Source organism: Plasmodium inui (genome assembly GCF_000524495.1).
Source record: "Plasmodium inui San Antonio 1 unplaced genomic scaffold supercont1.26, whole genome shotgun sequence".
NCBI classification, from domain to species: Eukaryota; Apicomplexa; class Aconoidasida; order Haemosporida; family Plasmodiidae; genus Plasmodium; species Plasmodium inui.
Genome location: NW_008481860.1, coordinates 94,412 through 120,884, shown reverse-complemented (window position 1 = coordinate 120,884; position 26,473 = coordinate 94,412). Strand labels below are relative to the sequence as shown.

The window sequence follows — 26,473 nt, the reverse complement described above, 5'->3', positions numbered from 1 at the left end:
TTAATTTATTTAAGCTTTTACCCATCTTATGAATTTCTTTATTTTGTTCTTTGTGTCCACTGTCGAATGACCTTCAAAAACGCTGGAGCACAATTTACGAGTGCACAGGCGGGATTATGAATGACATACAATGAAATGGAAGGGCGGTAAAAAAAGGAAGAAATTGGAGCGGTGGAAAAGGAGCCATTGGACGAAGGATTAACTGACGTGCACAGGATGTCCCTGTGTAATTATTATCAAGTTTGTCCAAGCGATAGTTCATAGGTGTACGCATAAAGTCATATGTGCTTGTACGCATACGTGCGCCCACTTATGTATGTACTTGTATATATTACTTACGTTCGTCCCCGCATACGCATCGGTTAATGCAGTAGAGGGGCCCCAGGAAATTTACCACGAATTGATTGTGGAAGTTCACAGATAAGCGCGCAAAGTACGCACGTAAGTTGGTATATATAAATATATATGTACATACGTACATTTCACATACATAAGGGGCACTGCTTTGTGATCACTTCAAAGGGTATATGGTGGTGAACCCCATTATGTTAATGCAAAATCATTTTCAGAGTACCTTCCATTTTGTAATGATATCATTTAAAATGATGTAAAATATTCGATGTAAAAGGCAAGAGCACGGCAAATATATATAGGAAACAGAAGGAATAAAAAACAGTACCCACATAAGCGGATGAGATCAATTGAAATACGTACGATGCGTACAAATAATTACAATACTTACATGATTTTGTATGATAAATGTTCATATGTACGTTCGCATATGACATACATTGTTTTGTATAAGAATATTATATACTTATTATTATGTATGTATTTGCCTACATACCAAAATTACCTTTGTTTTGAATTGTGACGAAATGGAAAAAAAAAAGAAAAAGGGATAAAATAAAGTTCATAATTGTTGAAATGTAGAATGGTAAATTGCCCAACCAAGGGCGAAACAATATTCTTTTAAAATTAACATACTTTTTTATCCGTTTAAAAAAAAGAAAAAAAGGAAACGAAAAAAGTATCTAAAGAATATAGCATAATATATAGCATTACATAGTGTACTGTACCAACGGGGAAAGCAGATAAAATAAAATTATTAAGCACTTAGGCGAAAGAAAAGAAAGCAGCAGTGGTCATAATTATACACTGGATAGCGTAAAATGCGTACATGTAAATATATAAAAAAATTTTGCATTTTATGTCAATTTAGCAAAAAAATTAAAAAAAAACAAAAAATCCCTATGGAATAGGAATTATACATGTTGAATGAATATAGAAATATTACCATCATTGCACATACAAGGATATACAAACATATACATATATATACTTATTTATAATGCATATTATGATATACCCACGTTCGTAAATGCAAACCCATTTTCCGTGATTAAAAGAGCATTTTATGTTTATATGCATAATTACGCATGAATATACAAGTTGATGAATGAGAAGTTAACCAAATTAAATTCATTTGTTTCGAGGAGATGAAGGAACAAAATGAAAACAAAAGGGAAACAAAGCGAAATGAAATGTAAAAGTACGTATTATACATGTTTAACATAAAAGCATATAAAACAAGCGGGAAAATAAAAAGGAACAAGCAAGAGAACGAGGAAGAGAATACGAAATATTACAATCAGGGAAGGAGTATAGCGCGAGAGCAAACGTAAGGGGAAGCCATCGAGCAAGGGGAAGGAGCGGAAGAAGCAAACGTTTAAACGAGCGATCAAGCGGGGGAAGCAAACGAATCTGCTTAGAGAATCACTGCCCAAAAATAGCATAACCCAATTTGTTCCTGTTTTTTATTCCCTTTTTTTCTTTTTTTATACAAAAAGAAAAAACGTAAAGAGTTAATGTCCCCGTTATAAATAAAATGAAAATACTCCTATCATCAGATGAAGTTAACTTTATTGTTTATCGCTATTTAGTAGAGAACGGATTTATCCATGCTGCCTACGCTTTTTTTAATGAAGCAAATTTATCCAAGAATTCGTACTATATAAGTCATGATGGAAAGCTGCCATGCCATGCTCTGGTAACCTTTATGCAGAAGGCACTGGTATTTATATTTATAGAGTACCATACCGAATGTAACAATGCGAGAATTTCCTGTAAGGAACCCTTTTCCCTTTTTAGAAGACATGAATGTTGTCCTGACGAGAAGGATTTAGCTGAGGAACAGGAAAACAAAATAGAAATTCGGGAGAATGAGAAAAGCACGAGCAATAATTTAAACATATGCACCTCGTGTAGAAAACCTTTTGGCAATAATAATATCATTAAAAGTTATTTGCCCAACTCTTTCAGCTGTAGTGACTTGAATAGTGATCCTTGCATTAACAATGTTAATGACAATGGCCCCAGTGGTGCTAATGCTAAGAATAACCCTGTTAGCAAGGGAGATGGGGGTAAAGCTGACAATGAGGAGGAAAACGGGAAAGCCAACCAGGATAGCAACAAAACTGTTAATCAGGTTAGTAACGGGAATGGTAAAAACGCAAATAACGACATTATCCATAAAACAAATGATAGTGATGGAGCCAAGGCGAAAACGAACTCGAAGGGCAGCATTTACAAGAGCAGCTTTTCAAACTTTGCCTCGTTAAACTATAACGACAGCAATATATCTTTTAAGGATATCAAGAGGAATTACGCGAACATTTTCGCGCAAGGAAAAAAGTCCAAGAAAAGCTCTTCAAGTAATAAGAATAATAACAGTAACAGCAGCGGCAGTAATAATGTCAGTAACAGCAAGAGTGAGGCTTCCAGCGGCAATAACAACAATGTCGGGGGAAGTAATAAAAAAAAGGATACCATCGTTAGTAGCAGTAAGAACAGCAGTGGAAAAAATAACGTGAGTAGCAATAACAGAGAGGAGAAGGAATCCAACATGAAGGACGAACCGGATGATATCAGCAGTAGTGGCAATCAACGTAGGTCGTCCAAAATTATGAAAATTGTAAGTAAATCCAGTAAGGCGAATGAAGCTGAGAACGGCAAATGTAACAACATCAGTGATAGCATCCTTTCTGATGATAAAAGAAAAGATAATAACCACGTATCCAATATGAAGAAGGATAAGCTGGAGCCTACTAAGCACAATACTGCAAAGAAATACCATAACTTAAATAACAACATGAAAAAGAATAATGCAAACACATCAAGTGGAAAAGGAACAAGTTTGAGCAATAATAACAAAAATAGCAATGGGAAGAAAAAGGAGTTAAATGGTGGGAACGCAGGTCAAAATAGCAATTCATCAAATAAGAAAAAGAAAAAAATGAAAAAAAAGAAAAAAGAAAGTACACCCAGCAATTCAACAAATAATAGCAAGAAAACGATAAAAAATTCGCTAAAAAAAGACAAAAAAGAAAAGGGTAATAAGAGCATCACATCAAAACAGAAAAGAAGTAACAGACAGAACGAGGATAACGAGGACGATGAGGATGATGATGAAGTGTCTGATGAAAACTCAGAAGAGGATTCCGAATTTTCCAATGACAGTCAAGATTATAATAATAAAAACGTTTGCAAAGCCCCTTTGGAGGACAGTACCAATAATTCTGCGCAAACGAGGGATAATCCCTCAAGCAGTTCTATTAACAATAACGCGACAGTGGAGGATAAAACGAATGACTGTACGTATGTCAATTTTAAGAAGAGTAGAAATACGAATCTCATTTCGAATAGTTCTTCACAGAATTCTACTATCGATGGGGTTAAAAGTGAAATGAATAATTCGCATATAACGCATTACGATGGATGTCCTGATAATGCTTGTAATGGAAATATACAGGAAGAAGCATTAGCAAGCGAAAAATATTTGAATGGGAATCATTCAAAGGACGCAGCTATGCTAAAGGGAGAGTGTGAACCCCCCGAGATGGAAGCAAAAGAAGGGAATAACTCAAATAAAAATCAATTTAATTTCAGTTTTGCAAGTTTTTTGAATAAGAAAATAAGTTCTATTTTTAATGACAGCTGTGATAATCATGGCTTAAATGGGGACAATCATAATAAGGATAGCAATAACGAAAGTTGCAAGGGTAATAGCAACGACAGCACTGTGAAGGATGGCTCGAACAACGAACAGGTGCTGCCGCAGGATGCACAAGATCCTCCACCAAGTGAGGCCTACAAGAGCGTCAGCAGTAGTAAGGACCGGTACAACAAATTTAGCCAAAAGAGCAAGCTGATAAAGGATGAATATATCGAGGCTAAATACGAAAAGGAACATCTCCCAAGAGAACAAACGAACGGGACGGAAAAGACGGAAGAGGCAGCAGGGGAGGGCGGGGCACCTGCGAGGAAACAAAAAAGACTATACGATAACAGTAGTGCTATGAAAGTGGAAGGGGGAGGGGATTCACACCAAATGGAAGAACACGAAAATGATAAAATATGTGTAGAGGAAAAAAAAAGGAAGAAGTCTTCCATTTATGAAGAAAATTATAAAAACGAAATGAACAAAGAATTTTTTAAAAAACTAACGCAGACATCGCCAATTAAGGAGGATAACCAATCTAGAGCGAATGGTTCGGTTGATAGGAAGGAGGAAAAGGAAGATGAACTTAGTCGGGGAGTAGAACAACAGGGAGTGCATAGTGAATTGGGAAGAGCCGAAAGTCGTGACCTGCAACACCCTGGGGGATAATAGAAAAAAGGAATTGAATAAGGTAAAAAGAGGTGGACATAATAAAATATCGTTTAATAAATCTGGTAAGAATTATTATAGCAGAAGCCATAGTACTGCCAACCGGGATGACCACGAAGCGTGTGATAACATGGATAAAAATACTCCTGGGGAAGGGAATTATTTAAAAACAAACGAAAGAAAAAACACTACGGAGGTGAACACAGCGAGGGAGGTAGACGAAGAAAGGCGCAAAAAATGAATAGCATTTATGCTGCTTTGTGTGGAAGAAAAGAAAGTTGGACTGAAGAAAGTGATTATTAGTATATATGACGAATATAACGTTTTCCATTTGGTAATAAAAATCGAAAGGAGTTATAATAACAATCCTTTTGGTGAATAATTAAGAGAAAAACAAAAAAAAAACCATGGTGATATTTTATGCTGTTCCCGAAATGAACTGATAAGGAAAAAGAAAAAAAAGGAACCCCTCAGAAGAAAACTGATGTTTGATTAATTAAAAGACCTATATATATATTGGCTAGTATGTGTACTTCTCATATATATATATGCAGAATTTTTTTTTTTTTTGCCATCAGGCACTAAGATATTTTTTCTGTAAAAGCTCAACGTATTAAATTACAATATTATTATTCTGAAGAAATAACTAAAGAAATAATACTTTTTTACACAATCGGTTTTTATCATTTAAATTACCAGAATTTGCCATTTGAGAACTTTTCATTCCCTTATTTTATTTTATTTTTTTTTTAACAACCATTTGTATTTATTCAGAATTAAATATTACTGTAATGTGTTGAATGGAGACAAAGAAAATAATAATGAATCAAATAAAATCATCACGTATACATATCGTGCGAAATCGCAGAAGATATATGTATATAAATATATGTTAGGTCAAAAGCTATTAATTGTAATTAAAAGAGTATATTTATAACAGTAAAAAATAAATGTTAATTTCACTCCTCACTTTTTTTTTTTTTTTTTCTTTTTTTGTTTCATAAAAATGTATAAAGATGATAATGTAATATATTTTTTATACATATAACGACGTATCATGGTAAATATTAGAAGATTGTGCATTGTGTTTTTATTTCTATTTTTACAAAAAAATAAATGAAGCATATGGTTAATCATTTGATGTTTTTTCGCACATGGAGTAGAACTCTCGCAGGAGTAGGAAGAAGAAGAGAAAGGAAAAGATAAATAAGGAAAAGCAGAAAACGCAGAAAAAGAAGCGCTTTGTGAAGCAGAAAATGGGCTTTCAATCAGCTATGCAGAAAAGCTTGAGCAAAATTGTTTTACCGTTATTCGCAACTGTGGAGAAGGTTTCCTCCTTTTTTTTTGTTCTCATGATGTTGTAAAAAAAAAATAAAAAAAGAAGGATATATATTTTAGGGAGGCAAAGTATGCTTATTAAAATACAGAAGAGCCTATAATTTTCTCCAACTATTTGCTGCACCTATGTAACATTTTATAGCAAAAAATGAAGCAAAGGAGTGGGATAATAACTCCGAATAGAAGAACGATTATGTGGTAGCATGCGCAGCACATGATGCAGGATTTGCAGAAGATGCCCTAAAGCTTTCAATATACTATTTCAACGAAAGCGGTGCATTGGAGATTATGCTTCCAAGCTCATTTTTGCAAGTGAAAAAAAAAGAAGAAGAAGAGAAGCAACAACAACAAAGCAATGTGAACAAAATAACCAAAGGAGAGCGAATTAGCTGTTTAACATGGATGGATAACCCCAGCCCTCTTAAACATTACTACAACAACAAAAAAAAAAAATAAATAAACGAAATTGTATATCCTCTCGAATAATATATGGTCTTTGTTAAAATTAATAAGTAGAAATGCTCCTGCACTTTCTAATATTTTTTCAGCTATAAGGAGACAACTTACGCAGACTAGTATGTGCCACGTATTTAATCTAATATGTGTATATGTGAAATGTTTAATAATACTTGTTAATGTGCGCCTTTTTCTTAATTTTTTTTTTTTTAATAAGTTGTTAAATTCTAATCTGTTTCGTTCATTATTTTTTGATAACTGCATATCGCTTCCTTCCTTCCATCCTTTTTTTTTTTTAATGTCTGATAAAGTGAAAATGTTTTTCATTTTACATTTTTCCATTTTTCCTATTCTTCACATTGCATTACATGTAACTGGGTTTTCCCTCGCCCACACACCTTCGCGCTGAGAGTGTACATGTTCTTATGCATACATTTCCATGCGCGCCAAGGGACGCCTAGTCATATACACTTGTATAGCTGTTTGTAGGCCCTAGGCCCATTTCATATGCCTCATTTCTTTTAAAAACTTTCTCACTTATCAGTGAAAACAAATAGTTAATGCGAAACGCTAAAAAAAATTATGTAGCACACGTAGAGCGGGAGGTATGTATGTATTTAAATATATATATACGTATATGTATATTTTATGTGCCCTCCTTTCGTGGCTTCAAAATTGCTCGGCTAGCGCAGCTGTGTTAATTTCTTCCAAACGAAACAGGAAGGGATGCATGATACTTCAAAAAAATGGGGTGACGGGTGGGTTGCGCCGGGGAAGAGCCCATATGTGTGACACACGAACAGGTTAAGGGCGTTACTTCGGCAAGGAACCTAAAACAAAGTCGTGCTGTTCAATTACACTTTTCCGTTTTTCTTCGTACCGAGTTGCAGTTATACATTTTTGTGAAATAGCCTCTTCCTTGCATTTCAAGATAAGTATCCACGCCTCCGGTTGGCCCAAAAATAAGAGGTGCGGATTTTTCACGAGGTTTTCATTAATGTCGTGTTGGTAACCGCATATTTTATTTTTAACCATATACAGCTTATCTTTATAGAATATTTTTAAAATAGTCATATTTTCGTTGACAAAAAGAGCATTTTTTTTTCTCTTCCCGGATACGCAAGCATTTAGTAATCTTGGATCGTATTCTACTTTTACAGTGTCGTTAATTAATTGTATGAGGCTCCTAGAACTGTCAGCTTTTAAATCGCTTAAAATTGTAAAAAAAATGCTGCTGTACTTGCTTAGTGACAAGACAGACAGGCCATTTAGCTGTTTTGATATTTGAAGATCGCACTCATCGCCTATTATGTAAAAGTTTTCGCAAAATGCATCATCATAAAATGCGTAAGATTTATGTAATTCGTGAAGACTATCCTTTTTAAAAATAATTTGCTTATTGTTTTTTCCACATTTTAGGAGATTATTTAATTTTGCTACGATCTGTTCATCAGATACAGTAACATTGGACGATTTTAATTTTCTTAGTAGGCACTCTTCTTTTCTTTTCTTCTTCGATTTTTTGTGTGATATTTCTGAATTGTTAAAAACTAAAGCAAACGTTTCATCCTCCTTAAGGTTATCGCCCAAGTTGAGCAATTGCTCTTCTCTGAAGCTTATTTTGGCTAGGGAAAAATCTTTCGAGTCGTGTTGGCTTTGTTTAATTAGAAAATAATATTTGCTTGGTTTTTCCTGCCAGGTGTGCTCCAGCACTTTCTCCACAACAGTCTTGTAAATTTCCTCCGACTTGGGGCTGGGGCTAAGTGTGCACATTTTGTATTTTTTTCCTTTATGAGCGTGAAAGGATTGATGCGTTGACACGTGGCTCGGTTTCGTTCTTTTGAGACTCCTGAGGGTAGACTTAACGCAAAGATGTGCAGATAACTTCGGGTTGCTGCACCGCGTTCATTTGTGAATTGCAAAGCTTGCTAACCGTTCAGCCGAGGCGTCTTAAAAAATTAAAAGCTACTATACCAATGCTAACTCGGTGGGAACCGAAGGGATACACAAATGGATGCACAGAAAAAAGAAAAAATCTGAATCTACATTAGATACACACGTATTTGACAGTTACACAGAAACAAAAGAATAAAAAAAAAAAAAAAAGTTGCTTAAGTTGTACCTCTGCAAACACTCGCATGTAAAGCTCAAGCACTGAGAGTAGAGCATTATCACGCCATTTTTCCTATCTGTTATTTTTTATCCTACGATATTGCGCCATTCGGAAGAAGAAAAGAAAAAAAAATCCCATTCTAAATTTATTTTTACATTTTAGAATTTTTAAAAATGTTCACAATTGTTTCATCGCTGCTTTTTTTTTTCTTTTTTACTTTTGAGTGTTATTAATCGATGCGATATGATACCTTGCCTACAAAATTTGCAGTTCAGGTGGCTAGGGCAAATTTACACCGCCCTCCCCTTTTAAGTGCCGTGTAGTTTGCGCACCATTGTACAAATATATTTTAAGCTTTGCTATGCTGATTGCAATGCACGTCGACAAAATTTTACACTTGGTATATATTTTGTAGCCATTAAGAAGAAAGGTTTTCCCCTAGGCGCCTCTATGTACAAATATGTTTACATGTTATGTATGTAAACGATTGCGCGCATATGTATAGTGTTCACTCCCGCATAGCATAAACTAAACCTCTTTTTTGGGTTATTAAGGGCCGTTTAAGCTTTTCCACGGATGCCTCTTTTGTGAAGGAATTACATGCATATTTTATACCTGCAAGCACATTGCTTATTTTTCACACTTATGTCACTTCGCGAACGGAACACGTACTTAAACCGGCTAAGGCAAAGGTCTATGCATACCATATGCATGTGCAAACACGTGTCAGCTCCAGTACGCGCAGGAAGAAGAACGATCCACATAACTCAGAAAAGGAATCTAACAGAATAGCTAGTACCTAGGCACGTATGCTTAATTTGGAAAGGAGAAGATAAAACAGAACAAATAAAAGAATAAACAAGTACCCATTTAATACGGAAAAAAATGTCTATAATTTATGGTTTAGTAGCAAGAGGTGATAAGCAATACGGGTGCAATTTCGAAACGTAACAGATGGGGCGCATGCCGAGTACATGTTGCGCAAAACACACGTATACTTATACATATGCACACACGATTGTATGGGCCAAGACTACAGCTGTTTGTTTTATTAACCCCTTCTTTTTACCTCCCTTTAGACAAAACAGTACTGGCAGAATACACCGAATTCGGAGGAAATTTTTCCAACATAAGCAGACTGCTTCTGGAGATTATCCCCCCCCATTCGGCGAGGAAATCATACATCTACGATGAGTACAGTTTTGAGAGAGGCCAAATGGGGCAGTCGGTTCCCAAGAGAGAGATTAGGGCAAAAAAAAAGGCGTGGATCAGTACATTGTTATTAGCATGAAGGTGCATATATATATATAAGTCCCATACTTGCTTGTTTGTTTCCCCCACTAGAAAGATCCTTTTTTTTTTCCCATTTAGCTACGTTTTTCACCAGCTCATGAAAAATGGCATCACTTTCATGGCCATGACAGACAAGGAACTGGGCTTCCTAACCCCCTACGCGTTTCTAGAAGAAATATCCAAAGTGTAAGGCAATGGATATATTTTAAAGATGGCGTCGCGTCACCTGGGAGGCGCACGTGAGTATGGGTGTTGACGAGTGAGCGATTTTGTAGCGGCACATGTGCATGTATGTGTATATGTATATATGTATGTATTTTTTTTTATTTATTTTCCCCCGTTTACAGTTTCTTTAAGCACTTTAACTACACGTCTGATTTTATTACCCTGTCGCTGGATGAAGAGTTTAAGCCCGTTTTGAGAGAAAACATGGTATGTGCGAAACTGTGCCGTGTTTCTGTTTGGGAAAACGAAACATTAACGTTACGTAGAGTCCCGACGGGAGTACTCAAACGTGCGTATACACATTCCAAGCAATCTCCCTAATGCACAAAAATTGTAGCTGTCCTACCCTTCCCCGCACTTCCCCTGCAGAGAGTCTTCAACAACTACGAATCGAACGATGTGCATAACTTAAAAAGCAAAATTAGCAACATACAAAATATCATCATCGAAAATATTGAAAAGATACTGGAGAGGAGAGAAAAAATAGACATACTAGTTAACAAGAGTGAAAAATTATATCAGGAAAATATAAGCTTCAGGCGGCAAGCTATGAGGCTAAATTTTTTTATGTGGATGGAAGACAACCGATTTCTTATTTACTTCATTTCGGCTATAGGTATCTTTGTTTTTCTCATTTGGTCCTTCTATAACGTGTAAACGTTGGAATCAAGGGGGAGAAATCAATACCTTGAACATGGATAAAAATACGGTTAAAAGGTGAGCTCCCTCGTGAATTAAAAAATTTAAGTAATCCCATTCTGCGTGCTCAAGTTGAGCAGACAGTAACACAGAAGAGGTTGAAGGTGCCGCGCATATACCTAAGCCCCATACAAACTAACCCAAATTGGTACTCGCAAAAGCGTGCCACGACTATAGTGATGGTTGGGTGCTCTTTCCAAAAGGATCAATTTTTAGGGAGTACTTTTGCTAATTTTTTTTTAAATTGTGAAGACAAAGGGTTACATTTTATGTTTCCCCCTTTCATTTCGGTATCCGACGAAATCTGGCCGTACGTATTTTGATTCCCTTTATTTGTTCATTTATTTATTTCGTCTTTTGTCCCACTGAATTGTTTTATCGTTTTGCGGAGCCATTTTTTTGCTACGCGCCGCTGTCTCACCTTGCATTTCCATTCCCCCCACCATCCTTGCAAACGCGCATAGCACATTGACACAGAATTCATTTTTCTCCTTTGTTTACGTATTTCACCCATCGATTTTTATTATACATCGATTTAGCAGCAAGACGATTTCGCAAAAGTGGGGAAACATCTATCTGCGCATTTTTTTTTTAAATTATAAACCTTTTATCAATGTACATTCCTATTAAAAAATTGCATACAGTAAAGGTTGACGATATCGTGCGATGTATGTAGCCCCCCACGTGTTGAACTAAAACAAGAGGGAAAAAGGAGGAAGAAAAAAAAAAAAAAAAAAAAGAGGAAGAAAAAAACGCAGGCTTGGTTATGATTGGTTCATAACATTTTTTACGTCTTCTTATATTTTCTATGGTGTGCATGGACTAGGGTTATACTGACACCGAAGTGTAACATACGAGCATGTATTTAGAAAAAAAAAGAATAAAATAACATTGCAACTTCAAAGAATTAGGAACCTTTTTTGCTGAGTTTGTAAATAAAAATGGTTTCATTTAATGTTTTTTTCTTTTTCAGTTCTGTGTAATTGAACCTAATGGATATATTCGCATCTTTCAATATTTCGTCTGGCCTGTTATTCTTTTCCATGAGCAGGTATATAACTCCCTTATCACTGACATAGTCATATACGCTTAATAGAAATTTTAAAATAATTTCTCTTCCATGTTTTCCCCCTGCGTAGGATGCAACAATATCTGTTTTGTTCATTTCGTCTTGTTCTGTCGCAACATATGGGGGGTTGAATAAGACAAGGTCGAATTGTTTGCACTGCCTTAAGTTGTTAAACAAATCGGTGTTTATTATTTCGACGTTTGAAATTGTATTGTCCCATGTTAATTTCCTTACGCATTTACAGGCCTTCTCGTTAATGTCAAGGCAATACAGGAGGTCAACGTTCTTCTTCTTTTTTATCAGCAACTCGTGCAGGGACAAAATCAGGTAGCCGCTTCCTGTTCTGTAGGGGGTTGGTCGAAAGGTCAGGGGGCGTACGTAAGTTTGTATATGTGTAAGCACATACACAAGTCCACATGCGCGTGAAAAATGCGTTTATAAACGTGCTGGCGTTCTTTCATACAGAGGCACAGTTGTGCCAAAGGTTTTGCCTTAAAATGTATTTTTTTCTCCGTTTTTGAAGTTACCCCATTTCTAGCGCCACGTGAATAGTTGGTGACATTGTCTCAATATCTTCTTCAAGTGCCTCAAGAAAAGTAAACGTGTCGCTGCTTGGCAGATACACATCTTTCCTGACCCCTTCGTTGCTATAAATGTGGTCAAAATTTATTTTCACTTCCGGAGAAGATGGCATATTTCGAAAGAGTTATGATAATTATAAAAATATGTTTGTGCTGATGATGGGGGCAATTATGACGGGGACTTTACGCAATGCGATGATATTGCAAGAAAGACGTTACATCAATTTGCTAATGTTATCAATGGTGTGTCAAATTCTAGATGGTATGTGGGGGAAAGGGAGTGCTACTTTTTCAAAAAGGGTAAAATTAGGGTGTTCAAAAATAGGGTGAAGTAAGGAGAAAATTTCACGTGCACTGTTTCACACTAAATATAACACTCTCAGGTATCGCTGAGAAGTACATAAGAAATGGAGCATCGAAGCGAAGGTCATATTTGGCTCGAGCCTAACATATTTTCTGGGCCATTATTTTTAAAGTTGTAGGAGGGTAGCTTCTGCAAAAGGGTCTTATGTACTTCGTCTTCCAACATCCTTTCGTATAACCAGGTGAATCGGTCAGAGAGTATTTCCTGTTTATTTAATTGCTCGTAGCGCAGCGTCCAATAAATATTCTACAAATGGAAGGGGTAGAAATGGGGTAGAATGGGGGTAGAAAATGGGACAGAGAAGAAGGCGCATAGTGGTGCTGTTCTCTTTTGTTTTTTTTCCTGGAGGGGTTAACACACAAGCTGTTTTGTGCTTGATTGGGAGATGCGGAAATAGGAAAATGTATACATTGAGAGACGTGTGTGTCAACGGAAAAATGTAGCAGCTTCCCTCCCCCTTCCCTAAAAAAGGAAATCAATAGGGAAGTCCTTTTACCTTTATGCCTGCAAACCAATAGGGCGCAGTCAGAAGGCCAATGAAGAATGGACCGACATTTGCTTTAGTCCAAAAATAATCTTCGCTGAAAAATCTACGACAACTTGCACTAAGAATTCGAAAAAGAAGGGGGGGGCCGTGGGGAGGAAATTTTAAAATTGGGCCACGAATCTTTCGAAAAGGCGCACGCGTAAAAATACACATATGTGGATATATACACGTGAGTATGACGCGGTGACCAACTCCTTATGAATACGTGCTTCCTTAAATTGGCTTAACTGATGCGCTTTCTAACTCAAAGAAGAGACAAATTTGTTCATTGGAGCATATACATACAAGGATACGCGCCTATGTATGCACCCCGGTATTTTCATATGTAGGTGCACTCTTTATTAACTGGGCCTTCTGCCATACCTCTTACACCAGGAGTAGCTACACGCGAAACCTCTGCCAACGCTTTTTACAAATGATAGCATTTTCAAACTTTGTTATGATTATACAGAAATACGTAGGAGCATGGGGGAGGCAAGGAGAATATTTCTCAATCCAGGAAAACACGCTCACACGTTTACTTTTTTTTGTACTTACTCATATGTGATTATGCTGTGTTGTACGTTATGTCAATGGGGTGTAAAGAAAAAGAAAAAAAAAAAATGCTTTCAAGTATATAGAGAAGTGGAAAAATCGAAAGAGAAACTTTGTTAATCCATCATTTTATTAAAAGAAAATCATGAAAAGGGTGCGCGCGCGAACGAGTAGATAATAAATATATAAACGTACATTGGATACATAAATGCAGCGTATGTGCATATTTTTTTGTTGTTTGTTTGCTCGTCGCGGATTCTATCGCATGGGAGGAAATACGCGTAATGTGGTTAAAAAAAAAGAAAAAAAAATTGTGTACGACTGAGCTTTGTGCGCAAATTAGAGGGGCTGTAACGAATATAGGATGACGCGTACATGTTTTTTGCGTTTTTTTTTTTTGCTTTTTTTGCAAGCGTGAATTGTTTTTTACATAGATAATTTTTTTTAGGAACAATTTAATGTTCAATTATGCTAAATGAGAGGTTCCATTTTTTGGCTTTTTCGCGAATCACGCATTTGTGTTGTCATATGGAAATGTTCCCTTCGTTGTACACATTTTCAATGCGGCATTTTAAAGCATTATAAGGCAGTTCATTTAAAAATTATTACCTTACTTCGGGGGGAATTAAACAAAAAAAAAAAAAAAAGTGTCCATATTATTCAAAAGTGGAGAAGTCATATGGAGATATTTGTGTGCGTGCGGATTTGTATGCATCTGCGCGTGCTGAGGCAAACAAAGGGAAATGAGGCTTAACAGGATTGCGATCGAGGACTTCCCGGAGCTTAACCAAGCGTTAAGGGAAGTCTCGAGGGGGAAGCTCGTACGAAACACACATAAGCCCCTCGCAGGAAGAAGCATAAAAAGTTCACGGCGAATAAACCTATACACACCGCATGGAAAAAACTACGCAAGGAAACTCTTAAACTGCTTTACCGACGTGAATCGCAAATTTTGCGCAATTAAGTTTCTTCTTCGGGTGTGCCAGAAGTGGAAGAGACTCCTTAACTGTAGCAGCTGGTCGTGGCTCATGTGGTTACTTTTGTTTAAATTGAAAAGTCGTTCAATTAATAATGAAAATAATTCATCATTTAAGTTTAAGGCGTCCAGCTCGTTTAGGCACAATGCACAAATTATCAATTCCTCAGAATTAAACGATTCCAGTTTTCTAATTATTTCTCGTATGACACATTTTGTTAAGGGTCTGTATATCTCGTTAGTTTTAGAAAACGGTAAAATATTAGAATCCGTCTTGGTTAAGTATTCGAATTTTTCCCGTTCTCCGAAATTTAATCTTACCAGTGCTATTAGTAGCAGCATGATAGTTCTGCCGCCTAACGCGGGGGTTCTAAAATATATGGAGTGCAAAAAGGTTTTAAAAATTTTCGGCAACGGTGTGTTTACATTTATGTGGGTATCCTCGGTCAGTAGCAGGTTTTCCTCCACGTTGTGATGATACGTATTGGTTTCGTTGCTATGGGTTTTTTCATTTTTCGCCCTTTCCTTTTCTCCATCTTTCATTTCCGCAGATGGGGTGGCACGAGCGTGATGGCCTTGTCCTTCAATTTGCATATTTCCATCATCGGGAGTGCTTTTCTGCCCTCCCAACTGATCATTTGGACAATCCTTAAAAAAAAAATCATTGGAAAAATCAAACTCTTGCACGACAAAAGATAATTCCGAGCTGCTAAATTTTCTCCTCTTTTCATTTGATATAATAAGAGGCAGACTATTGGTATGTCTCAGCAGTAGAGAAGTGTCATATCTGTGTGTATTCATATGGACAATTAAGTCGATCGGTTTTTTATAAAATCTGAAGAGTCTAGTTAGCAATTCGAACATTATTACTCGGTAGGGTGGGGTGCCGCTATAAATGTTTTCCGTAATTTTTTCTAAAATGATTTTTTCTAATTTTAAATAAATGTCGTATAATGCTTCTAAAGATATTGTGTTAGCATTCACCTCAGAAATTGAGTTTATTTCGCGTAGAAATTTCCCATTAGAAATGGGGTGCATAGAATTGTCATTTCCGGAGGGGTCATTTGTTTTATTCTTTACATTGGCCGAAGCGGATGAGGAACATTCTGCGACGTCTTTTTCAGATTCTACATCTTGTTTAACTCTATTTTTGGTGGATTCCTTCTTTACGGCACAGTCTCCACAGGGGCGATTTATCCCATCTCTTTGGTTCCTTTGAATGGAATGGTATTTTTTCCCTCTATTGTTTACATCACTCTCCAGCGTCGTATTTGGGTGTATCGTTTTTCTCCCCTTCGTGCTTCCTTCTCTCGTGTTAGCGGTTTCGTGCACATGTTTTTCATTTTGACGAACGTTAAATTGGCTCCTGTTTTGACCTTTATGTGCATCTTGAATTGGGATTCTCCTGTGATCAGAGTTCCCTTCACGTAACATCAATTTGTTGTAACGTTCATCCGATGATATCTCCACAGAGGGGTGTTGAAGCAGGTTTCCGTCACCATTCGGATGATCACTTCGCTCCTTTGGAGTATTATCATCCGATGAAAGGCTTGTTCTCCGGTGTAGCACGCTCCCCTTCTCGGTGTATGCACTGTGCTGTCTTATTAGTATGTACGCTTGGATGCAGTTCAGTATGGAGGAGAAGTCATTAAGCTCGAGGTGCGTAATTTTGTCCTTCAATTGTAGTATCTGATCTACTAGCATAGGTAGGGGGGAGAAATAGTTTAGTCTAGAAAACCCATCGGCACACCAGGATAGGTACTTGATATTTGTATAGTTTATATTTTCTTTCACAGGTTTGTACAACTGATGGAGAATGCTCCTCTCCGGTAGTACCTTCAAATTTGCTAAACCTCTTAGTAGGAGTCCTGAAAAATCGGATCGGTACAAATCATTTTTGTAGATATTTTTTTTTAAAGTGGTCACTAGCATGTTCACCAGATTAGGGTTATTACATCCAATTCTTCCGATGACATGTATCAGAAATGGAAGTCTTTTTATTTCCAGTTCGTGAATCCTATTTATAATTGTGCTGTAAAAAGGAGTAATCTGGCAATGTATTTGAAAATCATAAAAGAGAGCTAAGTCATCTAGGATAAGTTGAATGTCCCTCATAGATATGTGTGCATGCTTCTTGGAGATAATTTTTGCTATCGAGTAAATCCACTCTCTGTAAACTAAGTCCTGATATTCTGTGAGTACCCTTAACAGCCTATGTATGGACACACCATTTAAATTAACGGACGTGTTGTATTTACGGAAAAAATGAAATAACAAGGGCTCGATGGTTAGGTAGACATTTCTGTTCGAATGCCTACTTAGGTAGTATACCAGGTCTATAATTTCGTAGCTATTAAACGAATTCGCATCCTTTTTTATGTCATTACATAGTTTTTGTAACTCTTTTGTGTTTCCACTTTTTAGCCACTGTACATTGACTATATACTTCTGCGCCTTTCTGTTTAGTTTGAATGCGGGTTTCATGAACCCCACCCTTTTAGGGATTTGCCATTGACTGAAGTGTTTTACATGGCGGAACTTACTGTAGAGAAAAGGGTTGCCTCCCGTCTGTAACCATTTCGCGGCAACGCGCTTTTCGCGCAGGTAGATATTCATCTAAATGAAGGCATGGCTACACTCCTGCTTCCGGGTGTGCAGGTCTGTTATCGGAATTTCTAGTGGGTTCCCTTTGCAGCATCGGGGCCAAGGTAGGGGAGGCTTACAGCGGTGCCTGTTTGTGTGTTCTCTGTTGATAAGAATGCAGAGGGAAGCGGGAACGGATATTCGCAAAACGGTGAATTGATCCCCTCTCTCAACTGTTTGTAAACTTATGTAGGGGCTTAAAAAGATGGAACTGAAATTGAAATCTGCAAGGCAAAGGCGGTGACAGCAAAAAAGAAGCTTCAATTAATTTGGTGCAAAAAGGGGCCGTATTTTCATTCCATTCAATTTTTTGTTACATGCTTGTGATTTCCTTCACTGCGTTTTGCTTTGTCATGATGATTAAGTTATGACTAATAACCTATGCTTTATGACTTACGGTTTATGCCTTACGATTTATGACTTACGATTTATAAGTTACGGTTCAAGGCTTTCAATTTCAAGCGCTTTGGGGAGTTCTGTTCGCCAACAACGGTAAAACGAAGCATATAGGGCGCAGCTTGCTCAATGCGTAAAAAATAGCACGCGAGAAAGGGTTAGTTGTGCATCCTCTCATATGACCCACTAGAGTTAACCCATCCATGTGAAGTACATGTTTATTTTTAAAGCAGTCCTAATTTCCCATGTATTTTTAATTTAAATAAATTCGCCTTTTACAAAATATCTGGTGAAAATACTAAAGGGGGTGGCTGAATTATCTGCTCCAGATTTGGGGAAGCGTGTACAATGTTGGCACATATCTTTTTTTAAATGGACAAAAATAAAGAGGCGTAAAAGATGATACTATCTTTTTGCGCCCTTTTCAAAAATACACGTTTGTATTTTGGCCATTATGTAGGGAGTGGTTGCTGCGCGTTTTGCTAATTGTAGGCGGTGTTCTGTCGGCCAAGCGCTACCTTAGTTACACGAGTGTGTCGATGAGTGCAATGGAGTATGCCGATACGAACAGAATGCCCCTATCAGAATACCCCTATCAGAATGCCCCTATCGTGTTGCACATAACCAATTTGGTAGAGGCACATTTCTAGATAGAACGAAGACAAAGGGACGTCCACATGAGCATAAAAAAAAATACAGTAACCGTTGGTGGGATCGCGAAAATATTGTACAGTAATGTATATTTTGTGACGACAAAATGACGGGCATGTACAAAATTGAACTGGTTTGTTAATACGACAGGAGTGGTATCATTTATCTCCTTTCTGCGTGCAGGGATGGTAACATCGTTGAGAAGAGACCATTTTGCACGTATTTAAAGGTATACACATGTGTATAATGCCAGTTTTGCGGTGATGCGAGGGTACTCCGAGCAGTTATTTTTAAAAAGGCACGTTGTATGCTTTTTTTTTTTTTTTTCGTCCCCTTAGTGAGCAGATGCAACTTGTAAGTACTAGAATCTGATTTAGTTTTATGCCTTTCATCACTATAACGGTATTTTCACTTTCGCTACTTAGTATAAAGGGTGTTCACATTGTTGTTTACTGTAAAGTTATTACATTAAAGAGCTTGAACGGACCACATTTTTAATTTTTTAGAAGATTTATTTTCCCGTTATGATAACATGTACGTCGAATGACGTTTGTAAAAATTTCTTCGCCCGATGTATCTTAAATTCACGCCTGGTATTGTGAGAAAAAAAAACAAAAAAAAAGTCCGTTACGGGAACGGCGTTGTATACAAACCATTTTAATGGGCTAAACAACACTTACAATTTACAGTTGTTCAGAAATATGGATACCAAAAAATGGCATGTAATATTTTCTTTCTTTCTCGTCCTTGCGGGTGAAATTTCCACATATATTACGTACATAGGTACGTATGCATATATATGCTTTAAATAAATTTGTATATTTTTTTTATGTATAAGCTTTGTAATGTTTCCCATTTCGAGTGGGGCGGAAAAATAGAGCCTTAAGTGGTGTACTCAGGGGTTGCCGCACAAAATAAAACACATGTCGTGCTTTCACCAAAAAATGCAAATAATGCGATAAAACGGGAGTCTTTAAATTAACAAATTTGGATTACTAAATGAAGAAAAAGTATCTATCTATTTTTGTTGAAAATGGCATAAATAAGAAGGCAGCTTTTGTATCTTTACCTGCCTGATTGTTCAATTATAGGTATACATAATTTGTAAGAAAAAACTGGGAGCGCTTTTACTGCATACAATTTTTTTACAAGCTATATATATAAACACATGGAGGAACAACGCCAAGAAAAAAAAAATAAATAAATAAAATAAAATTAGTTACAAAACGCCTTCTCATATTATAAACGTTTCGAATTTGTAAAAAAAAACAGAAAAAAGAAAATTAAAACAAAATTTGAACTTAGGGAGAGAAAGTAAATTCATACGAATATTTTGCGTACCCCACTGTTTTTTTAACCTTTTTTTTTTAACCGTTTTTTAAAATAAGCAATCTTGGAGCTAATAACACTTATAGCAGGCGGATCCTTGGTAAAGATATATCCCCAATCCCCATTATTCGTACAAAAAAAAGGTAAGGAAGAGGAACAAAAGCGCGTTAGTGTACTTTTTATGAGGCCCACGCATGAAACGTGCGAGTGAAGCGTATGTATGTTATGTTGTTCGTATGGCTTTATGCCAAATGAGAGGAGTGTACTGAGTCATCCATTTGAAAGCATTTTAAAGCTGTTGAGCGGTAGAGCTCTATGGGAAAATATGCATTTGTGTGAAGCGTAAAATGATTAATAGTAGAGTAAAAACCGTAATGGCAAAATATATGCGCGGGTGGGAATGCAAAAGATACGAGGAATAGCATTCCCCAGCGGAAACCTTGTGCATGACGTTTCTTTGCAATAAAGGAGAAGAATAAATACACGTGTACGCAGTTATGTCAATTGCGCTACGTGCACTGTGGCAGCGTTGTATGAACCGTGGGTTATGAACAACCCACTTTTGAGCGCATATGAGCAGGCGTGCGAACCTTTATCTGCCCACATTTGTGCGCAAATAGGAGATGCATATATATATGTGTATGCATACGCGCGTGTGCAACCGTAAACGAACTACTGTGGCAAATTACGCGACACATTTTGCACCTCTGCAGGCTAGATGCAATTTTTTAATTAAAGAACGCCAAAATGGTTTCTGTTAAAACGAAAATTCTAAAAAGCAATCCCAGCGACCTGGAAAGAGAAATTGCGCAATGCCTGATTGATATCGAGTTATCAAGCTCATCGGACATAAAAAATGACGCGAAAGAAATTAAGATATTATCATGTGACTTGGTAGAAGTTGAAAAAATTAAGAAAAAAACGATTTTAATTTATATTCCATACAAGATTTATACAACTTACGTAAGGAAAGTACAAAGGAAACTTATCAACGAATTGGAGAAGAAAACCAAAAAGTACGTTGTGTTGGTAGCCAAGAGGACCATACTAAAGACGAAGCAGAAAACCAAGTCCTTTAAAATAATTCCAAGATCGAGAACTCTGACCAGTGTATATGACTCCATCTTAGAGGACATTGTAGCTCCCAGCGAAATAGTTGGAAAGAGGTGAGTGTACAGGCGAAGGGGCGTAACTGTGATCATGTGGGTATATATACACATATATATATGCATATGTGTGTCTATGTATACTGTGCGATGCTCGCAAAGCGCGTTTCTGACAACCGGCGCGAACACGCCACGTATGCGCATGCCCACACTCACCCCCGTGGTGTAACCCCCACCCTTTTTCGCAGAATAAGCATGAAGGCTGACGGAAAGAGACTATTCAAAATAATGCTCGATTCCAAGGAAAGGCAAAGAGATAACATCGACGAGAAGCTCATTAGCTTCGCGGCTGTGTACAAAAGAATCACAAAAAGAGACACGGTGTTTGCCCTGCCACCAACCAACGAAAAATGAAACGAGAAATGCGACGTGTGAAATGTTTAAAATGAGGGAATGCTTATCCAATTATTTATTTTTCCAAAATTTTTAATTTTATCGCGAATTCTCCATAACCCTCCAACATTTTCTTTTATGTCCCCATGCAACGTGTATATATCATACATATACGTGTGTGCATATGTGTTTTATTTTTTCTATTTTTATTTTTTACCACATTGCTGTAACGGCATGAATGGAATTTTTTTTTTATTTATTAACATAAGAGAAGAAGACTTGCAAAAAGAGGACAAAAAAAAAAAAAAAAAAGGTTAAAAAATTATTTAATTAATTTAAAACATTTTAAGGATTATCAAATGAAACAAGTGGGGGAACTTTCGCAGTGGAGCCATTCCAGACATGTTTAAAAAAAAGTGAAGAGTATTACATTTTGCACATCCTATGCAACTATTTTGTGTGAATTTTAAAAAATGCCGAAAAGACGCAAAATGGAATATGCGAAGGTGGGTGAGAAATATTTCATTTTTAAACTACAAAGGAGGGGAGGAGGACCCACACATGAAAACGATGATAAAATCGCATCTGTTAAAATCGGGTGGAGGTTTTAATTATTTTACAACAGAACGCCTAAGCGAGGGGGAAATTGGTCTATAACAATGGTAAATATGCTTAGCATAATAAGTGTGTGTCCCTCCTTCCCCTGTTCCGCCTCTTTACAAATTCATTTTCCATGGGGAATCAGCATGGGCGTAATAAAATCCTTTAGAGCCTTGAACGGAACCATTGCTTCCCGTGCACACATTTGCGTGTATATGTATGCACATTCAGTTCAGTTTAGGGGAGGCCACGTTTTATCGATGAGCTGCTCATTATACTTGTTAAGTTTTCTTCCAAGCAACGATACGAATTCTTCCTTTAAAAAATCGTTCTGACTTTTCCACTTGTTAATTAGGGTCGCCCTGGAAAGGTGTAAAAGTGGAAAGGCATGAAAATTAATGTTTGCGCGTTATTGGAAATGCGTACGTTGGACGCACTGGGACGGGCGCATATCCGGTGCATTTAACGGAAGGGTAGATTACATATATATATATATACTTATGTGCGCATTGTCAGCACCCACCTACTGCTTATTCGGGCCTCCCTTAGCGCATCTACGAACTGCTTAACCGGCTGACTGCTGCACGCGATAATGTCATTCGCCGAATGGGCGTAAAACATATGAAATGATAACATTTTTGGAAACATGGACCCATCTAATATGAACAATGCAAGGTAGTCATAAAATAACAAGCTGTTTTCATTTAACTCTTTTCTCGTCATGGGTAGATAATGAGAATAGGGCAAATACAAAGGCTTGACGCAAACCACGATTTTGTCCTTCCTCATGTCATATTTAGCCGGGGGTATCTTTTCATATTCGTTAATGTAAATGCAGACGTTGGTTATTTTCCCTAAATCTGATTCATTTACACTTAGGCAGTCGTACATGACGTACGACTTTGCGTTCTTCATTATGTAATTGTACAGGATGTATTTAGGGTACGGCCTACGGGAAAGAAGCGGAGGCGAGGGGGGGATGACAAGTGGTAGGCGATCAGACATCACACATGTACACACGTGCATGTATATACGTATATATAGGTACACCTACATGCACGTGACCACTCCTTAGCACTCTGCAAACGTTAGGAGGTGGCGAGGGGGTGGTGAATTACCTATTTTTATACATGAGCGAAGAAGAATTGATATATATTGGAGTGTTCATGTTTTGGGAGAAGTAAGCCTTTTTGTTATTAAAGTTCAAATTGGAGTTTCTCGTGTACTGGTTATGTACTAAGTCGGAGCGAATGGCTAGGTGATCTATAAATCCCTGGATGACTGCATAATGAATTATTTTTTTGGATAAGTCTGATGGGTTCTTTTCCAAAAGGTCAAAATTAATATTTTTGTTAAATTTGTGATTTATCAATTTTATTAAATGGTTGGACAATTTGAGTAGTTCTTCCATTTTTTTCTTGTCCAAGTGCATGGTACAACAGAAATGATTTTTGTCGTTTGAAAAATAGAAGGAGGTACAAACGTTAAGGTAAAAATCAATGTCGTTATCGAATCTTAATTTAAAATCATCAAGAGTGTTATCCTTTTCATCGCTGTCTGGGGAATTCCCCTCTGATGAATTGCTCTCGTCGGGGGGTACATCACCAGAGGAACAACTATTCACATCACTTTGGTTTTCATTTTCGTCGTTCTTTTTAAAAATTAAGCTTGCTAAATTGTAGTTACGTCTGCTGAGGGTGTCATTGCCGTCCGTTTGGCTACTACTCTTCGTTTTCTTTCCATTCATGACGGTTTTCCTTTTTTTGCCCCCTTTACCGTACTTCGCCTTGAGCTTGTAATCGTACGAAAAAATGGACTCCAAATATAAGCAGGAGACTAGGAGACAGGCTAACGGGATTGAACTGGTGTGATTAATCGCTAACGATTTTAGGCAAACGTCGGTTAAAATTTTAGCATATCTTGTGCTTATTGGTAGGGACAGGACGAAACTACCAGTAGGAGTAATTCCGCTTTTATGCTTCGGGTTAAACATGTTTATATGATTTTCGATACTTTTTTTTGAGGCCATTTTATCGCTTAAGGTTTTAAAAAGGAATTGGACATCTTGGTACCCAAAATAAACGCAGTTAAGATAAATTAATCTTTTTTTGGCCTCCTGAAATTTACACTTTTCTGGCTTATTAATGAAGGGGAAATGTTCTACATTTTTTATTTTAAAACTTAGCAGGTATAAAATTAGGGATTCAAGGGGGTAGTTCAAAATTGGGAAATCATTATCGTTTTTGAAAAAATAGTTGTAATAATTTGATGAATATAATTTGTACACATGTCCCTTTTCCGTTTCGATTTTCTTTTTATTTTTTTTATTTTTTTTTAATAAATGTAAGATTCGACCTGCTCTTCCTTTTCGTTGGATTGAAGAACTTTTACTTATATTATCAATAACGTAGTACGAATAATCGTTCAACGCTGAGTAAATTTTTCTCTTTTCCTTTCCGCAGTCCACTACGTAGCGAATGTTTGGCAGGGTGATGGACGTCTCTGCTATGTTTGTGCTTATAATGCACACTCGTTCATCATCCCTAGGGTTCTTAAATAAACTCATTTGTTCCTGCATCTGCATATTTGCAAAGAGCTTGAAAACTTTTAGTCTGCCTGACCCATCGCTTCCCTTCCAAATGCTTGATTCTTGTTTGTCCCTTTGTTTCTTCCCTTCTCCGTTAACTGTGCGTTCGTTGGGCTGTCCTTCCGTTTGTTCATCGCCCGATTGGTTGTACGGCATGTGTTCACTACAAGATTCGCTATCCTCCGAGAGTGTATCCTCCCCATTTTGGACAACTTCACCATAATGGTCATCCCCCTTGGTATGCCCTTCCGAAGGGGGGCCTCCTTCGCCAACGTCACCTTCAGTCTGACTGCTCCCACACAAAGGGGGGGCGTCATTCCCCTTCTCCGTTCTTCCCAAGCCATTCGATTCTGCGTTGTTGTCCATTTGGTTGGCTTCTGCACTGCTGGGATTATTCAATAAGCTGTAATTTTCTTCATGCCGATTCGTATCATTTTCACGTTGCTCAGTTTGCTCAGTAAGGTCAGGTGCGCTTACCGACAGGACGCTGTGCAAGGGAGCATCCTCGTCGTCACTGCTGGATGCTTCAAATATAATCCGCTTTTCTTTATCTTCATTTGTTGACCTGAAGAAAATACTGCACTTATTATCATTCGCGTTTTTTTCGTCCTCACTTAGGTCAAAAGAATTTATACTTTCGTTCTTGGCTTTTTTCGCTTCTTCATTATTAAGTTCAAGTGTGTGTATTTTTTTTTCATCTCCCATTTGTGTGTTTTTTTTGGACATTTCCAAATTGTTGAGTAAATTATATAAACGATAAATTTCTTCCTGACTTGTTAAGAACACTAGGATGCTACCAGGTGGTAGCCTCTTATGAATCTGTATAACTTTTTTTTTCGCTTCTTCAATATAGTCTTGAGGCGTGTAGGAGAGGAAGTGATCCACCACTGGGACTTTTTCCGTTGGAATGTTGATGGAGATATAATTTGTAAAAATTTTATTTTCAAAAAGGTGGGTATCATTAATAGTTGCAGACATAATGATGACTTTAATTGGAATGACATTTGATTTGTATGCGAAGTAATTGTTTTTTCTAATTTTGCAGATGATGGACAGGAGGCCTAAAATTAAATCCATGTTTATGCTTCTCTCATGAGCTTCGTCTAGGATAATAACACCATATTTTGACAAAATAAAATCGTTCATAATTTCTCTTAGCAGTATACCTTCCGTCATAACTTTTATTTTACTGTTTTTTAAAAAATGTGATTTTTCGAATCTTATTTGATACCCAGCTACATCTTCAAGGTTTAGTTCTTCGTTTAACCTATTCGAAATGCTTCTTACCGCTATTTTTCTCGGTTCTGTGACGCCGATGAGGTAGTTATCTGTGCAGAACCCGTGCTCATAAACAAACTGGGGAATTTGTGTGGATTTTCCGCACCCCGTATCTCCACTTATAAACACGACATCGTAATTTAGAATGGCTTCGATAATTTCTTGTTCGTACCCCAGGACGGGGAGCGCCTGTCTCATTCTCTCTATGTTTTCCTTTCGATTTATACTGACTCTTTGGTAGACGATTTTTCTTTTCTCTCCTTGCGGGTGGGAATGTCCTTCGTGACGGTGGTACGCCCGGTCCGATGTGTCGCCATCAGGGGAGGCGTCATCTGGATGCTCGCCATCAGGGGAGGTGTCACCGGGATGTTCACCATCAGGATTGTCATCATCAAGGTGATCATTTTCAGCAAGGTCACTTCCAGTGCTAAGCACATGCTTGCACTTAGTCTCCCGTACGCCTTTGCTGCAATTCGTTCCATTTTGTGCTAAACAACCGTCTGTTACTAGCTCAGCGTTAGTATCGTCTCCTTCACTGGGGATCAGATCACCATTCTGATTTACGTCAGCATCGTGGTGCACCTCTTCTGACACTTTGAGCTTCTTTCCCCCTGCACCATGTTGAG

The 26,473-nt window shown here is 37.3% G+C and overlaps 8 protein-coding genes across 8 annotated transcripts in view; 3 read left to right on the top strand and 5 right to left on the bottom strand.

Annotated features, from left to right (window-relative positions):
* Window positions 1-1,888: 1,888 nt before the first annotated feature.
* C922_04619 (hypothetical protein) lies at window positions 1,889-4,669 on the top strand (the record flags this gene model as incomplete). Its single annotated transcript, XM_008820198.1, has 1 exon — window positions 1,889-4,669. One exon carries the CDS (start codon window positions 1,889-1,891, stop codon window positions 4,667-4,669), a length of 2,781 nt encoding a protein of 926 aa, XP_008818420.1.
* Window positions 4,670-7,276: 2,607 nt separating this feature from the next.
* On the bottom strand, window positions 7,277-8,236 carry C922_04618 (hypothetical protein; the record flags this gene model as incomplete). The annotated part of the gene is made up of 1 exon (XM_008820197.1): window positions 7,277-8,236. The coding sequence occupies one exon, from the start codon at window positions 8,234-8,236 to the stop codon at window positions 7,277-7,279; it is 960 nt and encodes a 319-aa protein (XP_008818419.1).
* Window positions 8,237-9,461: 1,225 nt separating this feature from the next.
* Window positions 9,462-10,751, top strand: C922_04617 (vesicle-associated membrane protein 7; the record flags this gene model as incomplete). The annotated part of the gene is made up of 5 exons (XM_008820196.1): window positions 9,462-9,492; window positions 9,656-9,770; window positions 9,948-10,055; window positions 10,217-10,301; window positions 10,464-10,751. 5 exons carry the CDS (start codon window positions 9,462-9,464, stop codon window positions 10,749-10,751), a joined length of 627 nt encoding a protein of 208 aa, XP_008818418.1.
* Window positions 10,752-11,700: 949 nt separating this feature from the next.
* C922_04616 (methylase) lies at window positions 11,701-12,556 on the bottom strand (the record flags this gene model as incomplete). Its single annotated transcript, XM_008820195.1, has 2 exons — window positions 11,701-12,205; window positions 12,390-12,556. 2 exons carry the CDS (start codon window positions 12,554-12,556, stop codon window positions 11,701-11,703), a joined length of 672 nt encoding a protein of 223 aa, XP_008818417.1.
* A 314-nt stretch (window positions 12,557-12,870) lies between these two features.
* Window positions 12,871-13,218, bottom strand: C922_04615 (hypothetical protein; the record flags this gene model as incomplete). The annotated part of the gene is made up of 2 exons (XM_008820194.1): window positions 12,871-13,053; window positions 13,168-13,218. The coding sequence occupies 2 exons, from the start codon at window positions 13,216-13,218 to the stop codon at window positions 12,871-12,873; spliced, it is 234 nt and encodes a 77-aa protein (XP_008818416.1).
* A 1,574-nt stretch (window positions 13,219-14,792) lies between these two features.
* Window positions 14,793-17,480, bottom strand: C922_04614 (hypothetical protein; the record flags this gene model as incomplete). Its single annotated transcript, XM_008820193.1, has 1 exon — window positions 14,793-17,480. The coding sequence occupies one exon, from the start codon at window positions 17,478-17,480 to the stop codon at window positions 14,793-14,795; it is 2,688 nt and encodes an 895-aa protein (XP_008818415.1).
* Window positions 17,481-20,630: 3,150 nt separating this feature from the next.
* On the top strand, window positions 20,631-21,403 carry C922_04613 (30S ribosomal protein S7e; the record flags this gene model as incomplete). Its single annotated transcript, XM_008820192.1, has 2 exons — window positions 20,631-21,049; window positions 21,238-21,403. 2 exons carry the CDS (start codon window positions 20,631-20,633, stop codon window positions 21,401-21,403), a joined length of 585 nt encoding a protein of 194 aa, XP_008818414.1.
* An 811-nt stretch (window positions 21,404-22,214) lies between these two features.
* C922_04612 (adenosinetriphosphatase) overlaps window positions 22,215-26,473 on the bottom strand; it is a gene marked incomplete at both ends in the record, with an annotated part of 5,580 nt that continues 1,321 nt past the window's right edge. Inside the window, 3 exons of the mRNA XM_008820191.1 lie at window positions 22,215-22,344; window positions 22,506-22,931; window positions 23,101-26,382. Coding sequence (XP_008818413.1) covers window positions 22,215-22,344; window positions 22,506-22,931; window positions 23,101-26,382 — 3,838 coding nt within the window. The remainder of the gene's footprint in view (window positions 22,345-22,505; window positions 22,932-23,100; window positions 26,383-26,473) is intronic.